This window comes from Marmota flaviventris, chromosome 3 (genome assembly GCF_047511675.1).
Source record: "Marmota flaviventris isolate mMarFla1 chromosome 3, mMarFla1.hap1, whole genome shotgun sequence".
NCBI lineage: Eukaryota > Metazoa > Chordata > Mammalia > Rodentia > Sciuridae > Marmota > Marmota flaviventris.
In genome coordinates, this window is record NC_092500.1 from 153,564,675 (window position 1) to 153,583,187 (window position 18,513).

At 37.2% G+C, this 18,513-nt stretch overlaps 1 protein-coding gene across 4 annotated transcripts in view; it reads right to left on the reverse strand.

Moving 5' to 3' along the window:
- The window catches only part of Galnt7 (polypeptide N-acetylgalactosaminyltransferase 7), a 148,380-nt gene that overhangs the window by 4,685 nt on the left and 125,182 nt on the right, over positions 1–18,513 (reverse strand). For all 4 annotated transcript variants that reach the window (XM_027927024.3, XM_027927025.3, XM_071610523.1 and 1 more), the window contains exons 7-11: positions 17,371–17,488; positions 15,763–15,885; positions 13,676–13,894; positions 2,930–3,028; positions 2,006–2,134 (exon numbers count right to left, since the gene is read on the reverse strand). In XM_027927024.3, the coding sequence (XP_027782825.1) occupies positions 2,006–2,134; positions 2,930–3,028; positions 13,676–13,894; positions 15,763–15,885; positions 17,371–17,488 (688 nt within the window). The remainder of the gene's footprint in view (positions 1–2,005; positions 2,135–2,929; positions 3,029–13,675; positions 13,895–15,762; positions 15,886–17,370; positions 17,489–18,513) is intronic.

The following is an 18,513-nucleotide window of genomic DNA, read 5'->3' on the forward strand; positions in this document are numbered from 1 at the left end:
TAATCTACCTAAACAAAAGCTGTTTGAGAGGGAGTTTCAATAATTTTGAAGATTGTAAAGAAAGTCCAGAGATCAGAAAGTTTGAGAATTGCTGCTGGAGCTGACCTTGCTCCATCAGTTCATATCTTGCAGTATTTTTCAGGATTATTTTCCTGAAAGTATCCATTGTTTCCTATTATTATCTTTCTCAAATAATCTCAATCACTCTCCAAAACTGACAAAATGAAGTTCAATATTCTTTCTGATAGTGCATAATTTACAGATACCAAACAAAATGAGATTCTCAGAATTTCCTATATATTTTGATGGCATACCTCTGCACATCTACCTTTCTTATTTATCTTCCATGGGAAGTTTTTTTCTTTTGGGAAGTGGGGTTTGGGGATTGAACCCAGGGTCACTTTACCACTGAGCCATAACCCCAGACCCTTCTACTTTTTTATTTTGAGAGAGGGTCTTACTAAGTTGCTTAGTTACTAAGTAGCTGAGGCTCGCCTTTAATTTGGAATCCTACTGCCTCAGTTTTCTGAGTCTCTAGGATTACAGGTAAGTACCACCACGCTTGGATTTCCATGGGAAGCTTTTTGTATATTTCAGATCCGGTGCAATAATACTTCCTCTGTGAAAATTGTCAGAAATAATTACTTCTATTAATCTCTCCTTTGCACTCTGATGACATTTTGCTTATTTTTATTACTGAATTTTTCTTCTCTGACATTATAGCATAGTGTGTGGCTATTTTTCAAACTCTCAGACCATCTATTGTGTCACTGAATATTAGCGAAGACTTAGCAGAGTCTGATGTACAAAAGTGCATTTAATTCAGTCTCCTTTAAAATATCTAAAACAATATATATTCCATTTTTTATCCATCACTTTTTTTTATTGGTGTTGGGGAATGAGCCCAGGGCTCTGCTCTACCACTGAGCCACACTCCCTACCCCTATCCATTACTTTTTGATGGTTATTTCTGGTCTACTAGGCTTCTTCTACTATTATACTTATATTGTTCTCACTGATCTCTACCATTCACTGCTATTCATTTTTCTTTATGAAAATAAATGCTCTGTTCTTCATGGTTTGTTAATCTTTTTCTTAACTTGTTATAAGGGAAAAGAGTAATTGACACATATTTACCACGTTTGTTAATTATCTATGAAAGATGATAACTGGGAATTATTAAGATGGGTCATAATATTATTACTACATAGCAAATAAGTGCTTACATGACAGATGGGTATGATAACAAATATTAGATGAGTAAAGTTGAGTGTTGCCATGTTCTTTCAGTTTGAAAAAGCATTCCAAATGTTTTATCTCATAATAAATTGGTTTATTTTAGTCAAATCTAGACTGTGAAAACAATCCATAACTCACTTTGATTATTCATAATTTATGTTTGATCCTCACCTTGTCCTAGAGCATTAAACAGACACAGCTGAAACAGAAAAACTGTCCCAGAAATGTCATGTGAAAATCCGACCTTTAATACAAGCAAATAGATACATTTATCCTGTTGTTTTTAATTAGCAAACAATGATAAGGAAGGAGAGAAGGCTTAAGCATCCTAGTTTTATTTGTTTGTCTCTATCTCCACCTGCTGGACGACATGAAATACTAACCACACATTTTTTATGGTATTAATACATTTTACTTTAGTGAATGAATCATTTAGATTTTAAAAATCCAACTTTGAGCCTAGAACAATGGTGAGGATTACTTCTAGAATACTGATTTTCCTGAGTTACTGAAATTAGCAGTAGGTTTTCATGAACATCACTGTGACCTCATTATATGACAATATTATACCAGAGAATAAAAGTGATGCCTCATTATAAAACAATAATTCACCCAGTACTCAGGAGAACCTGTTCAAATGACTAAATGAGAGGAAAATGCAAGTCATTTTGTATGTAGGTTTTAAGATTTATTCATCTAAATTCCATGCTAGTTGCTATTGAAAATCAAACAGCATAAAACAATATTTTAAGAGTTGAAACAATACCTTGAAGTACTGCCATTCCTTAAATTCATTTAGATTACAGTGCATAATCATAACTTTTGTTCCATCAGGCCCTTTTGCCAAACACTGGTCATATTGCATGAGCTGATTTGCTTCATTGATTCGGAAAAGCTATTAAGAAGAAAAAAAAAAAGGAAACAAATAACAGAGGCAACTTCCCTACTCATATGCACTTTACAAAAAAAGAAGAAAAAAAAAGGAAGAAAGGGAGGAAAGGGAGAAGAGGGAGGGAAGCAAGGAAGAAAGGAAGAAATTAAATTCCTATAATTAAGCTGAATATCTAACTTATTGTTTTATAGTTTTGTGTGTTTGGAACTGTTATTCCGCAGGCTGAAGTTGGTGAAGATCTCTGTAAACACTTAAACAATTGTGTTCTTTAGCCTCTAAAATACAGAATGGGTCATTAACACATACTTATTATGTATTATTATGTGAGAAAATGAAAAATTGTAAAGACCTGATAATATTTCATAATCTAAATTAGACATAAGAAAAATACCCAAATAAGGTAGTAAGAAAATATATTAGTAAAATACATTACTGTCAGTGATACTCTACTTTATTGAAGTGACAAGTACCTACTCAGAAAATATTTTAATCTCTTACATATAGACATCACTCCTAGATTCTGCTTGTTATGTCCAAGACTGCTATTATTCCCTTACTTAAGTGATGTTTTAACATTGTCAATTCTTTAAAGAATGTTTTATTTTATCAAAACAAAAATACTGGGCTTGGGGATGCAGCTCAGTGGTGGAGCGTTCTCCTAGTATGCATGAAACCCTAGGTTTGATCCTTGGACAGGAGAAAACAAAAATCAAACTGAAAACAAAACTAAATCCTGTGATCAATAAATCCTGCATCTCTCAATGCTGACCAATGTATATGCAAAACAAGGTGATGTACCTGATTTCCTCCCATCCTGTGGCAGGGTCCAAGTTCAACAATACCTCCATTTGTTTTTCCCATGCTATCAATGCAGTAAGCAGTTTCAAAGCCTCTGATCTAAAAATATAAACAAAGGATCAAAAAGCAAGAAATGCTTTAGTTCTTTAATAAGCCCTAATATCAGAGTAAAAGATTTTCATGTTAAATATTGCAATTTGCAAGGGAAATCTGGGGGTGTCTATTGCCAGGTTATTATGGCATTGTCAGTCTTTAAGTCATTTTGAGCAAACCAGTCATCTTTGAAATTCTGATCTTGAAGTCAACACTGGGATGAGCTCAAGTAAGGGTAGAGGCCTTAAAATACCACAGGGGAAAAAAATAAAATGATACCATAAGTACAATTTCAGAATCATAACAATTCACACGAATGAGAAACAAAGAGAATAAAGCTACCTTACCACAGTGGCAACAGACACTGGCCCTAGGAATTTAGAGCAGAAGTGGATTTGTAAGAACTCACAGATAGCTTGGGGCACTATTTTTCCTAGTTGTCTCCAGGAGTCTCTAGGCAAACATCATGGCACAGAGGCCTGGCAGTGAGGTTTTTCTCTAACTATGGATAATATAGATGAAAAGCAAACACAGATTTCCACCTCTGGAATGGAACTTTGTATCAAAATAACTACTTTTAGAAATACTATATATTTATCTCAATTATGCATCACTATAGTATTTGAATAAAAAGTCACATTGATTCATTCAGCAAATATTTACTATGTACTATGAAGAAAGTTTTTGAAGATACAAAGATGTGTAAGTCAGGGTCCTCCATACCCTCACAGTCTGTAAGGGGATACAGGGCTAAGTGTCAGCCTGTAGGGAGGATCTGGAGGAAGCAGTCTCTCACCCTGCCTGAGGAGCTCTGAAGACTGCCCAGGAGGTATTTTTTATTATAATTATTAGTGCATCTGTACAAAATAATGGGTTTCTTTGTGATATTTTCATACATGCATATAACATACTTCAATCATATCTACCCTGTTACCCTCTTAAACTCTCCTGGGACCCTCTCCCAGTCCATCCCTAATAGTCCCCCTTCTACTTTCATGTCACAAAGACATCTTTTGAATAGACAGGGTTTTACCCTGTAATGTTCATGAAATGCTGAGAAATGAAGTGTAAAGGGCAGAATGGGGAGAGTTAAAATGAAAATGAATTTAGAAATGAGATAGTAAAAGGAGAACAGAAAATGCTATCCATCCATTCATCCATTCACTCATCTATTCATGCATTTACTCATTCATCAAATACTAAGTAAATACCTATTGTGTGTCAGGCATGTTGTAAGGTTTGCTACTCCCGTGAATAAAACAGACTCGAATTTCTAGGGAAGGAAAGAGACTACATGCAAAAACAAAACAAAACAAAACAAAAACACCATAATAGTCAAATTATTATGTTAATTACAGATAAGTGCCATGGGGAAAAAAGGAGAAAAGAAGAGCAAGTTAAGTGGGGAAAGGGCTAGTGAACTGAGGGGTGTACTACATGGTAAGTCTCACTGAGAGGGTGACAAGTGTACAAACTTGAAGGAGGTGCACAAGTTAAGACAAGTCCGCAGATGTTTAAAAGAAAGCAGTGTGGGCAGAGGGAACAGCAAAGGCAGGAGTACATCTGGAGGAAGCCTGAGGACCAGCAAGGCCAATGGGACTGGAGTGGAGTGGAGAGTGCAGAGCAGGTGAGGCGAGAGAAACAGGGCAAGAGGTGCAGGCCTTGGCCATCAATGAGGAGGTTGGTTGCCTTTGCCTGAGAGAATGGGGTGTGACTGCAGGTTTTCCAACAGAGGGGAGACAGGACTTGACTTGCATTTCAAAAGGCTCACCCTGAGTTCTTGCAGTTTAGAACAGGCTCTAGGAGGTCAAAAAATTTAGTATTGATCAGATTTGATGGTGACTTAGACCAAATTAAGAACTGGATGTGAAGTGTACGAGGATTCAAAGAAGAGTTTTAAGTTTTTGGCTTGAGCAATCCATCAGCAGAGATGGGGTGGGGAAGGAGAGATGGAGTTCAATTTTAAGTATATTGAGTTTGGAATGTCTGCTAGACATTCAAGTGGAGACATCAAGTACACAGTTGAATATACTTGTCTGGGTCCTAGGAGAGAGATTTGAGTTGAAGATGCATATCTGAGAATCATCAACAGAATGATAGTGCTAAAGCCATGAGACTAGATAAGATCAGTACAATTCATTCCTCTCACAGAGAAGAAATTCTGAGAGATTAAAAGATAGCCAAAATGTGGTCTGAACTCCCAAAAGCTTATGCTTCACTTGGAAGTCAAACACAATTTGCTGTAACTGGAGAGATGAAATAAGAGTACAGGAGAGAGAGGTGTGGTAGGAGGAGGTATTGAAATGAACTACCAACAAAATAGTTCAATTTCCTCATAGACACCCTATTTCTACTCTACATTTCCAAACAGGGTGATTAAAAATAAACTATGAATCAAATCATATTAGCGTTTTTTTTGGGTCTCACGACCTTTGTGGTATCCTGTGAAAGTGGTTTGCCAGTGGTTCCTTTCTGCTGAGAATATTGGATCTTCCTTCTGCCTTTGTAATTTCTACTATCTTCCCTTTTTCAGGGGGACTCCAGCTCTGGTACATGTGACCTCCTGGCATTTCCTGGAATTTGCCTGTCTTATCCAAATCTCTAATGAATGACTTGTACAAGAATCTGTCTGTGGTCACTGGCGGGTGCGGCGTGGGGACAGTGACCAAGATGCCAAATCAGGATTAGGTACTAAGCAAGTTTAGGTACTCAGCACTGAGTCTCCTAGGGACCTTTTTTCAACATGGCGGTGGGCGCAGAGAGATCAAGTCTCTGACCTCTTCAGCTGCAAGGGCATAGGGAGTCGTAAATTGTCTAAATGCTGTTTGCTCAGGATCACTAGGCAATGCTGAGCTGACGTGGATCTGAGGCGAACAGTCTGGGCCCCTCAGAACACACACACCAATCCCGGATCAGCTGCATTCAAGTTCGCCTGCTTCTCGTGACTCAGCACTAACGATCCCGCTGAAATAACTGGTCGGCCCTTCTGAACTTATAGAGGTAAAAGCCAACCGAGCCTTCATAGGCAGTGGCCACAGGATTGAAACGGGGCTTGGGAAAGACAGTCAGGACCCACCCGTTGCATTGGTCACCCGGCAAAGGGAACGAACGGTCACCATTTGCACGGGATACCACCATGGCAGAGAACTGACGTCACGGGCGGAGGAGATAACTTCATTGAAACCAGCGCTACAGGTGTGTAATCCCCTAGCCATCTCTCTCCACACAGCGGGGAAACCTTAAGGGCCCCTCCCAGCTCTCCTGTGAGCGCAATAGCCAGACCGAGGGAATCAGGAGTGGCGCAGGACTCGCGGCTACTGCTCCCACCAGTGCTGACAACTGAGGTCTCTTACACCAGCTACCGGGAGCGTGGCTACCGGAGGGCAAGCAAATTCGCTGGGAGTTCTCAGCCCCAAGCTCTACAAACTTAGGGTCTGAGGGAGGCAAACATGGAGAGTGTGCCCAGGCGTTCATGAAAACAGGGCTCCCAGGAGCAGCAGACCTGGAGTGTAGCCAGTATTGTGGTGAGCGTCACAGGTGAGTGGGGCCTGGCTTGAGGAAACACAAGAGAAGGCCCTAGGCACTCAGGATTGGAGACCCGCCCAGTCTGGGAGGAAAAGCTGCTGCACAGTGAATGGTTCCCACCTATTGAGAGGAGAAGCTTGGCCCAGTAAGCACAGCTCCACCTACTGGAAGAGAAGTTAATCGAACTCTATGACTGCATTTATTATTATTATTATTTTTTTTTCTTTTTCTTTCATTTTCTTTTTTTTTTGTTGGTGTTGTTCTTTAACTTTTTTTTAATGTTTTTTAAATTTTTTAAAATTCTTTTATTTTATTATTATTATTATTATTTTAAATTTTAATTTTCATTTTTATTATCATTATTATTTAAAAAAAATTTTTTTTTCTTTCTTTATGTTCTATTTTTTTCTTTTGTCTTTTCATTTCTTTTCAATTTTCTTATTCCCCCTTCCTTGAATTCTACCTGCCTACTCTCATTCTCTTTAGTGACTTCTTCCCTTCCCTTCTAATATCTTTCCTACCAAGCATCAAATAAATTTATAAGAGTAAACAGTAACTCAGCAGTCAAACAGAACAAGAAGTAACATGAGCAGCATAAAAAAGCAAGTAAGAAAAGGAGTACAAACAATGAAGGACAGCCTAAATATTCAGGAGGACCTAGAGTCAGCAGAAAATTGGTCATATAAAGAACTCAAGGAATACCTTAGACAGATGGAATGGAACCTTAAAGAGGATACGAGACAGCAAATCCAAACAGTGAAAGAACACATTGAAAATGAATTACATAAACAGATAAAAGAAGAAGTTAAGCATATTCATCAGGAAATAGAGATTATAAAAAAAAATCAAACAATAATTCTAGAAATGAAGGAAACGATAAACCAAATTAAAAACTCAATTGAGAGTATCACTAACAGAGTGGAGCAAGTAGAAGCCAGAACGTCAGATAATGAAGATAAAATATATCATCTTGAAAAGAGTCTAGCCAACTCAGAAAGGCTGGTAAAAAAAACCACGAGAAAAACATCCAAGAGATATGGGATAACATAAAAAAACCAAACTTATGAGTCATTGGTATAGAGGAAGGTACAGAGATTCAAACCAAGGGAATGAGTAACCTGCTGAATGAAATAATTACAGAAAACTTTCCAGAAATAAAAAAGGAAACGGATATACAAATTGTAGATGCATACAGGACACCAAGCACACAAAATCACAGTAGACCAACGCCAAGACACATTGTTCTGTATATTGGATATCTTCATAACAAAGAGAAAATATTAAAAGCTACAAGAGAAAGGAGGCAGATTACATTCAGGGGTAAACCAATAGGTTAACAACGGATTTTTCATCACAGACGCTGAAAGCGAGAAGATCCTGGAACAACGTATTTCAAACACTGAAAGACAATGGATGCCAACCAAGAATTCTGTATCCAGCAAAATTAAGCTTCAGGTATGACAACGAAATAAAAATCTTTCATGATAAACAAAAGCTAAAAGAATTTGCAGCCAGAAAACCAGCATTGCAAAGCATCTTGAGCAAAACACTACACGAGGAAGAAATGAAAAACAATAACCAAAACCATCAGTAGGAAGTGCCTCTGTAAAGACAGAAGGCGGGGGGAAAGCTAATCATGGAGAAACAAACTAAATTAAAAAAAAAGAAGATAAATAATCAAACATGCCTGGAAATACAAACCATATATCAATAGTAACTCTAAACATTAATGGCTTAAACTCTCCAATAAAGCGACATAGGCTGGTAACATGGATTAAAAAAAACAAATCCAACAATATGCTGCCTCCAGGAGACACATCTGATTGGAAAAGACATACACAGGCTGAAGGTGAAAGGTTGGGAAAAAATATACCACGCACACGGTCCTCGTAAGCAAGCAGGGGTGGCCATCCTCATATTGAATAAAATCGACTTCAAGACTAAGTTAATCAAAAGGGATAAGGAAGGACATTATATACTGTTAAAAGGAACCATTCACCAACAAGACATAACAATTATCAATATTTATGCACCAAATAATGATGCTGCGATGTTCATAAAACAAATTCTCCTCAAGTTCAAGAATCAAATAGACCACAACACAATAATTATGGGTGACTTCAACACACCTCTCTCACCATTGGACAGATCCTCCAAACAAAAGTTGAATAAAGAAACTATAGAACAAATATCACAATCAATAACCTAGACTTAACTGACATATATAGAATATATCAACCATCATCAAGTGGATATACTTTTTTTCTCAGCAGCACATGGATCCTTCTCAAAAATAGACCATATATTATGCCATAGGGCAACCCTCAGTAAATATAAAGGGGTGGAGATAATACCATGCATTTTATCTGATCATAATGGAACAAAACTGGAAATCAATGATAAAAGAAGGAAGGAAAAATCCTACATCACATGGAAAATGAACAATATGTTACTGAATGATCAATGGGTTACAGAAGACATAAAGGAGGAAATCAAAAAATTCTTAGAGATAAATGAAAATACAGACACAACATATCGGAATCTATGGGACACAATGAAAGCAGTTTTAAGAGGGAAATTCATCGCCTGGAGGTCATTCCTCAAAAAAAGGAAAAACCAACAAATAAATGAGCTCACACTTCATCTCAAAGCCCTAGAAAAGGAAGAGCAAAACAACAGCAAATGTAGCAGAAGGCAAGAAATAATTAAAATCAGAGCAGAAATCAAAGAAATTGAAACAAAAGAAACTATTGAAAAAATTAACAAAACTAAAAGTTGGTTCTTCGAAAAAATAAATAAGATCGACAGACCCTTAGCCATGCTAACAAAGAGAAGAGAGAGAACTCAAATTACTAACATACGGGATGAAAAAGGCAATATCACAACAGATGCTACAGAAATACAGAAGACAATTAGAAATTATTTTGAAAACCTATATTCCAATAAAATAGAAGATAGTGAAGACATCGATAAATTTCTTAAGTCATATGATTTGCCCAGACTAAGTCAGGAGGATACTCACAACTTAAACAGACCAATATCAATGGATGAAATAGAAGAAGCAATCAAAAGACTACCAACCAAGAAAAGCCCAGGACCGGATAGGTATACAGCGGAGTTTTACAAAACCTTTAAAGAAGAATTAATACCAATACTTTTCAAGTTATTTCAGGAAATAGAAAAAGAGGGAGCTCTGCCAAATTCATTCTATGAGGCCAACATCACCCTATTCCGAAACCAGACAAAGACACCTCAAAGAAAGAAAACTACAGACCAATATCTCTGATGAACCTAGATGCAAAAATCCTCAATAAAATTCTGGCGAATCGGATACAAAGGCACATCAAAAAAATTGTGCACCATGATCAAGTAGGATTCATCCCTGGGATGCTAGGATGGTTCAATATACGGAAATCAATAAATGTTATTCACCACATCAATAGACTTAAAGATAAGAACCATATGATCATCTCCATAGACGCAGAAAAAGCATTCGACAAAGTACAGCATCCCTTTATGTTCAAAATATTAGAAAAACTAGGGATAACAGGAACTTACCTCGACATTGTAAAAGCTATCTATGCTAAGCCTCAGGCTAGCATCATTCTGAATGGAGAAAAATTGAAGGCATTCCCTCTAAAATCTGGAACAAGACAGGGATGCCCTCTATCACCATTTCTATTCAATATAGTTCTCGAAACACTGGCCAGAGCAATTAGACGAAAGAAATTAAAGGCATAAAAATAGGAAAAGAAGAACTTAAATTATCACTATTTGCGGGTGACATGATTCTATACCTACAAGACCCAAAAGGGTCTACAAAAAAACTACTAGAACTAATAAATGAATTCAGAAAAGTGGCAGGATATAAAATCAACACGCATAAATCAAAGGCATTTCTGTATATCAGCGACAAAACTTCTGAAACGGAAATGAGGAAAAACACTCCATTCACAATATCCTCAAAAAAAATAAAATACTTGGGAATCAACCTAACAAAAGAGGTGAAAGATTTATACAATGAAAACTACAGAACCCTAAAAAGAGAAGTAGAAGAAGATCTTAGAAGATGGAAAAATATACCCTGTTCATGGATAGGCAGAACTAACATCATCAAAATGGCGATATTACCAAAAGTTCTTTATAGGTTTAATGCAATGCCAATCAAAATCCCAACGGCATTTCTTGTAGAAATAGATAAAGCAATCATGAAATTCATATGGAAAAATAAAAGACCCAGAATAGCAAAAGCAATTCTAAGCAGGAAGTGTGAATCAGGCGGTTTAGCGATACCAGATTTCAAACTATATTACAGAGCAATAGTAACAAAAACAGCATGGTACTGGTACCAAAACAGGCGGGTGGACCAATGGTACAGAATAGAGGACACAGAGACTAATCCACAAAGCTACAACTATCTTATATTTGATAAAGGAGCTAAAAGCATGCAATGGAGGAAGGATAGCATCTTCAACAAATGGTGCTGGGAAAACTGGAAATCCATATGCAACAAAATGAAACTGAATCCCCTCCTCTCGCCATGCACAAAAGTTAACTCAAAGTGGATCAAGGAGCTAGATATCAAATCAGAGACTCTGCGTCTGATAGAAGAAAAAGTTGGCTCCGATCTACATACTGTGGGGTCGGGCTCCAAATTCCTTAATAGGACACCCATAGCACAAGAGTTAATAACAAGAATCAACAAATGGGACTTACTTAAACTGAAAAGTTTTTTCTCAGCAAGAGAAACAATAAGAGAGGTAAATAGGGAGCCTACATCATGGGAACAAATTTTTACTCCTCACACTTCAGATAGAGCCCTAATATCCAGAGTATACAAAGAATTCAAAAAATTAGACAATAAGATAACAAATAACCCAATCAACAAATGGGCCAAGGACCTGAACAGACACTTCTCAGAGGAGGACATACAATCAATCAACAAGTACGTGAAAAAATGCTCACCATCTCTAGCAGTCAGAGAAATGCAAATCAAAACCACCCTAAGACACCATCTCACTCCAGTAAGATTGGCAGCCATTATGAAGTCAAACAGCAACAAGTGATGGCGAGGATGTGGGGAAAAGGGTACACTTATACATTGCTGGTGGGACTGCAAACTGGTGCGGCCAATTTGGAAAGCAGTATGGAGATTCCTGGGAAAGCTGGGAATGGAACCACCATTTAACCCAGCTATTGCCCTTCTCGGACTATTCCCTGAAGACCTTAAAAGAGTGTACTACAGGGATACTGCCACATCGATGTTCATAGCAGCACAATTCACAATTGCTAGACTGTGGAACCAACCCAGATGCCCTTCAATAGATGAATGGATTAAAAAATGTGGCATTTATACACCATGGAGTATTACGCAGCACTAAAAAATGACAAAATCATGGAATTTGCAGGGAAATGGATGGCACTAGAGCAGATTATGCTTAGTGAAGCTAGCCAATCCCTAAAAAACAAATACCAAATGTCTTCTTTGATATAATGAGAGCAATTAAGAACAGAGCAGGGAGGAAGAGCAGGAAGAAAAGATTAACATTAAACAGAGACATGAGGTGGGAGGGAAAGGGAGAGAAAAGGGAAATTGCATGGTAATGGAGGGAGACCCTCATTGTTATACAAAATTACATATAAGAGGTTGTGAGGGGAATGGGAAAATAATCAAGGAGAGAAATGAATTACAGTAAATGGGGTAGAGAGAGAAGATGGGAGGGGAGGGGAGGGGGGATAGTAGAGGATAGGAAAGGTAGCAGAATACAACAGTTACTAATAGGGCATTATGTAAAAATGTGGATGTGTAACTGATGTGATTCTGCAATCTGTATTTGGGGTAAAATTAGGAGTTCATAACCAACTTGAATCTAATGTATGAAATATGATATGTCAAGAGCTTTGTAATGTTTTGAACAACCAATAATAAAAAAAAAAATCATATTAGCTTTTTGTTTAAAATCCTCCCTGGCTTCTCACCACCCTTGGGATAAAGGCCTTCCTTCTCACATGCCTACCACTTCTGTCTCATTTAATCCCCTCTTTTCTGCTTACCAAACATGCAAAGCATTTCCTGATTGGAACCTTGGAACTCACCATTTTCTTTACCTGTAACACTCTCCCCTGGCTCTCTGATGTGCTTGCTCTTTAACATTCAGATCTCAGATTAATTGTACTTCCTCAGAGAGGCCTTCCTCACCCTGTCCCCCAACTCCTCCTGACAGCATCCCAGGTTTATTTCCTTTTGTAGCTCTCACCACCTCTCTCAATTATCTTTGTTTTTTGTTTTCCTATTTTGTTTTGGTGTCTCTATCCACAAGTTCCCTGAAGGGAAGGGCCTTGCTTGTCTGGTTTTCTGTCTCGAAGAATGACTGACACACAGTAGGCCCTCAACCAATATTTGCCAAATGCATAAATAAGCATGGGCACATAGACTTGAAAGTTCACAATACTTTTAAGGTAACTGTGAGGCAGCAGTATAAGGTACTTGGGTGAGTACAATCAGAAATGAGGCTAAGAAGACAAGTCTGAAGAAACAGAAATGACAACAAGCATTAATGTCTTTGTTTGGTTTTAATAGCTTTTAATTATCATTATTAATTTATTTGACAAGCACTGTTTAAGTGCCCATTATATATTGGGTCCCTGCATTAGTTTATTATAGCACACTGGGGGTGGAAGTCCTGAAGTACTTAAGAATGGCTGGGGGATAGGCAATTTTGGATGTTGGGAGAACCCACGGAAAGATCACAGAGCTAAGCCTTTCTGATGAAGTGGGTAAGAATAAGAAATTATTTTCAGTATTCATCATCTCTAAGTTGGGAAAAATAAGATAACAATCAAGAAAGGGAATTGAAGTGAGGGACAGGGAAGTGGCAGGAGATAGAGAAGAAGAGGCACAGTGTTCCAGGCAGGGCAGCCACAGGTGCAGAGGCTGGGAAGAGACATCTCAGGGTAGCTACCGGTGTTGACTGGTAAGCTGGTAGATGTTTCCAGTCAGTTTTTAGCCAAATTTTTCCCTCCAAATTCTTTTCTTTAACTCACACATTTTCATCTCTCTTTGCCTTTTTCCCAAATGCAGACCCCAAACACACATACTTTGTGATCTGAATATTGATTGATACTTACTTCTCCCCAGTCAACATTTTTGGGTGGCAAAGGGTAGTGTGAGGTGATGTCATAAGCTATTTCTTCCATGAACCATTTGAAGCTTTTGCAGTTGTGATCTTCTCGAAATTTTTTCAGCTCAGATATATCCCCATATGGTAATGCCTTTGATTCAGGACGACTAGCATAGAAGTAGTCTTTGTACTCATCCCACCAAACCTCTACCACTCTAACATAATTCTGTGAAAAAGAAAATTAATATCATTTTGAAAACTGAAAATAATTGTAATGGCATAAATAGCCCATCTTAGATACATGAAGTATGATCAACATATAACAACCTCATTTCTACAGAACCTGGCATTTAATTAAACCAAAGAATTCAAGTGAGCTAATGAGTCCAATATGTCATTTGCCAAGATAAAAAATGTCACGTATGTTTAACTAAAAACTGAGGTACATAGAATATACTATCCCTGAATTGAAGATCATTTATTTTAAGTCAATGTATTCTCTCCTGGCGAGAGAGGAAGAAAATGAAACCCAGAGGATTCCTGAGAATTTGGCTGAGCACTGGTGCTCCTTCTCCCAGAACAATCTCTTTTTGTTAAACCACACAACTGGTATGCATAGGGAAAAATCTTATTTTAGAAATCATCATGAAAAAATAGCTCTGTTTGATAAAACACATTTAAAAAATTTTTTTTAGATATTGATGAACCTTTATTTTATTCATTTATTAAATGTGGTGCTGAGAATCAAACCCAGTGCCTCACACATGCTAGGCAAGTGCTCTACCACTGAGCTACAACTCCGGCCCCTGATAAAAATGTGTTTTATTTTTATTTTTTTTAACAATCAGAATTGAATCATTTTACCATAGTCCCAAATTCAGGAAAAACAATTATAAAGCAATAAAATGGTAAGGAAAAGCAACTATGAAAAAAAAAAGTTGATGTTGTAATGTTACTTCCTCAGATTGAGTAATAAGCTGATGTTGTCTTAACTTCTAAGGTTTTATATAGAAAGAATGAATGTTTGCATGAATATATATGAAATGACATTTACTCGTTCTATCCCTTGATTTTCTGTACTATACGTCAGCAAATTTTCTCTATAAAGGGTCAGATAGTAAGTATCTTTGTCTCTGTGGGCCAAATAATCTCTGTGGCAACTACTCAATTCTGCTAGTATAGGGTGAAAGTAGTCAGATGATATGTAAATAAATTAGTGGGACTGAACTCCAACACAACTTTATAAATGGGTTAGATTTGGTCTCTGGACCACAATTGCTAACTTCTGTTTTACATCAGGATTAGTACCTAGTGTTCATTTGAGAATTATTCATAACAGTCAAGACATGAAATCAATCTAAGTGTCCATCAACTAATAAAAGGATAAAGAAAGTGTGACATATACAATGGAATATTCAGCCTTTAAAACTAAGGAAATCATGTCAACTGCAACAACATGGAGATCATTATATTAAGTGAAATAAACCAGGCACAGAGAGACAAATACTACATGATTTCACTCTATGTGGAGTAAAAAAAAAAAAAAATGTGAAATAGAGTGGCTATCAAGGCTGAAATAGAAATAGAGTGGCTATCAAGTCTGAGGTAGGTAGGAAAATTGGGGAGATGTTGGACAAAAGACACAAAATTTCAGTTTGACAGGAGGAATAAGTTCAAGAAATCTATTGTATATTATGGTTACTATAGTTGATAACAATATACTGTACACATGAAAATCAATTTTAAGTGTTCTCACCACAAAAAAGTGATAAATATGCTATGTAATGAACGTTAAACAGCTTGATTTATTCAATGCACAATGTATATGAGTCAAAACATTAAGTTCTACAGCATAAATATATACACTTTTTACCTGTCAATTAAAAAAGAATGGGGTACAGTGAATAATCTTACAGAATAATAAGATTTCATGAGAGTAAGCCTAACCTAAGTTAAAGGTGAGAACCAGGATGATTGTTTAAGAGGTGTACCCCATTTAATGAGATGACATTTGTTAATTGACTATAATAGCATGTGGTCTGTAAATGTTAGTTCTCTATCCTATCCTATCCTGTCCTTCTCTCGTTTACTCACCTTTAGAGTTGGAGAAGACCCAACATAAAGGGGTGGAGGATTTCCTTGCCAGCCCTCAAGACGGTAGATGTGTCCAACACGAGAACAAGGGACAAACAATAATTTGCCACCACATTGCCATATCTATCAAGAGATAACATATGTTGTTTATAATGCAAAGATGCATTATAATTAAAAATTTGTCTTCTAAGTATAAATCTTAAATCTAAATTAGATACAATGTCCACACAGAATTCATAAGCTGAACAAATCCTAAAATAATTGATCATTTAAAAAACTTACAATAACAAGGAAGGCAATGGGAATATAATAAAAAAAACTGCTAAGGGGGTCTCTTCCTGTATGCTTGCAGTCCTTAGAGACTTTTTCTCAATATAACCTTGCAAAACAATGCACATTCTTCATTCCTAATATCATCTGTGTTTTCAATGCTAACATATTTCCTACTTGGGTGATTATTATAATAACCTAACTGACATCTTCACCTTCATTCTCTCTCTACTTAACTCTATCCTTATTTATAGCAAGAGATTACTGTGGTTGAAGGGCAGCTTTCGGTCATGTTATTCCCTTGCTTAGTATCTTTGATGGTTCTCCACTGCTTATAAAGTTAGGTAAGAATCTCTTAACTCAGCATTAAAGACTCTTTAATATGGCCCTAACCTCTTGCCCATTTATCTTCTTACATGTCTTTATTCATGCTGCCTGCTTCTGCCAAACTGCCCTTCACTGTTTCCTGAATGTGCTCTTCGTGTCCATACATTTGTACCTTCTCCCAATCTATCTGCTCAGGTCTCCCTCTCCCCTCCTCGCTTGTTCTCTGCTCAGTTCTCTGATATCATTTGCATCTTTCTAGTTCTGCCTCAAATTCTACCTCCAGCACAATGCGATTTATGAATAACACCAAGTGAATGCCATTCCTCCTTTTAATGTATTAGAAATTAAAATCAGCTGTAAATTCCTTGAGAACAAGGACCAGTTTACTCCTCTTCTATTTCTCACAGTGCTAAAGCACAGGACAGTTAAGACAAGAGGTAATGAATACCTGTTTAACTCAAACTGTGATATAGTTTTCTCTCTCTTTTGGAAATTGGGGATAGGAGTGGGTGTTGAGGTAGGGATTGGAGCGCGGAAGGTATTAGTGCTCGGGGACTGCCTCAACAACAGGGGAGGTGCTGCAGGAAGACAGTTCCAATGTCAGTCTGAGGATGCACAGTCACTGTGGGGATCTGCTTCTGTCTTGGCTCATCATGTCCTACAGTGATAAAGGGTGACTGTGTCAGTGGATGGTCAACTATGGCCCTAATACATGCAGATTCTCCAAAGAGCTACTATCATACATGGCTCCAGTGTACAGAAAGCCTGGGAGTGAGGAAAGGGGTTATTTCCACTTCTGAAGCTTATTGGCCACAATTTTGAAATAAGCTCTATAAACAAATAAATTTACAATTTGCATTTTGCTCTACTTTTCCCCAGACGTATGTTAAATCATTCCTTATAATTTAGAGAAAAGCATTACATGGATTATTTTCAAAGAAACTAGTTTTATCTGAAAAATCACAAAAGTCAGTAACTGTAGAAAACTGCATCATTTAAATGAAACATTACCTTGTATGAGATCTCAAAGTTTTCACCACCCCAAATCTGGAGACCTGGATCATACAGACCCAGTTCAAAGAAGAACTCTCGTTCAATAGCAAATAATCCCCCAGCCATGGCTGGGGACCTGAGAAAGAAAAACACTGAAATAACCATTAAAGACAAACCCCCAACATCCTTTTGCCAATAGAAAACAAGATTTTTGGAATACAGTCTAAATATGCACAGAAGAGACAAAACTGATGGCCAAACATTAAGAAATTATAAATCCTTCAAAAATAACTTGTTCCTAATTCCTTAGCGAATTTACCAAAATTTCTGAAACCAAATTAGTTTGTCACAAATTGGATCATTGTGTCATTTTACCATTAGAGGGCGCCTTGGTTCTTTGTTGATTTAAAAATTAAGCCTTCATTTTAGTTAAAATAAAAATTTCTTTCACTCCTGAAACACAGAGCCACACAGCCGTGGTTTGCTAACTGCTCCTGCAATGATTTATGAGTCATTCTGGGATGAACGAAACCATACACCATGGAAGTAGTCCGTCATTTTTTAATTTTATAGCTCAAGGGCTTGCCAAATAAGAGTGTAAATCACACTAGAACAGCCACAGTTCATTCAGAGTTTGCAAATGTAGTGTAGGAATTACACAGGAGAATTCCACATTGCTATTTACTGTACAAAATGAAAAAGGGTGATCTCTGGGACTTCCTGAATGGATCTTAAATTAGGTATATTTTGAGGCAAGAGAAAAAGGACTGGCTGGGTATATTTTTAGGGTCAAGTCACTCCTACTATTGGAAGAAATGAAAGTGGAATAATTTTCATACTGCTAAATGCCCTTCCACTCCCAAGGAAAAATTAATTATTAATGCATCACAATTCTTAAGTTTTAGGGAACTTCATACCTTTAGGTACCTTCTTCGTCATCACACCTAATACTAAACCAATCATTTTTTTTTAAATTTTTTTTCCAATCATTGAATAATATTGATTCGACTTGGAAAATTATGAATCTGTCTACTTCTTTCCAACTTCATTGCTACCGCCCTAGACCACACCAACACTGCTTGGATTATCCCATATCTCCAGAACTTGTGTCCTTTATTCTATTCTGTCCCTATCCAAATCTATTCACATGGCAGCCAGAGC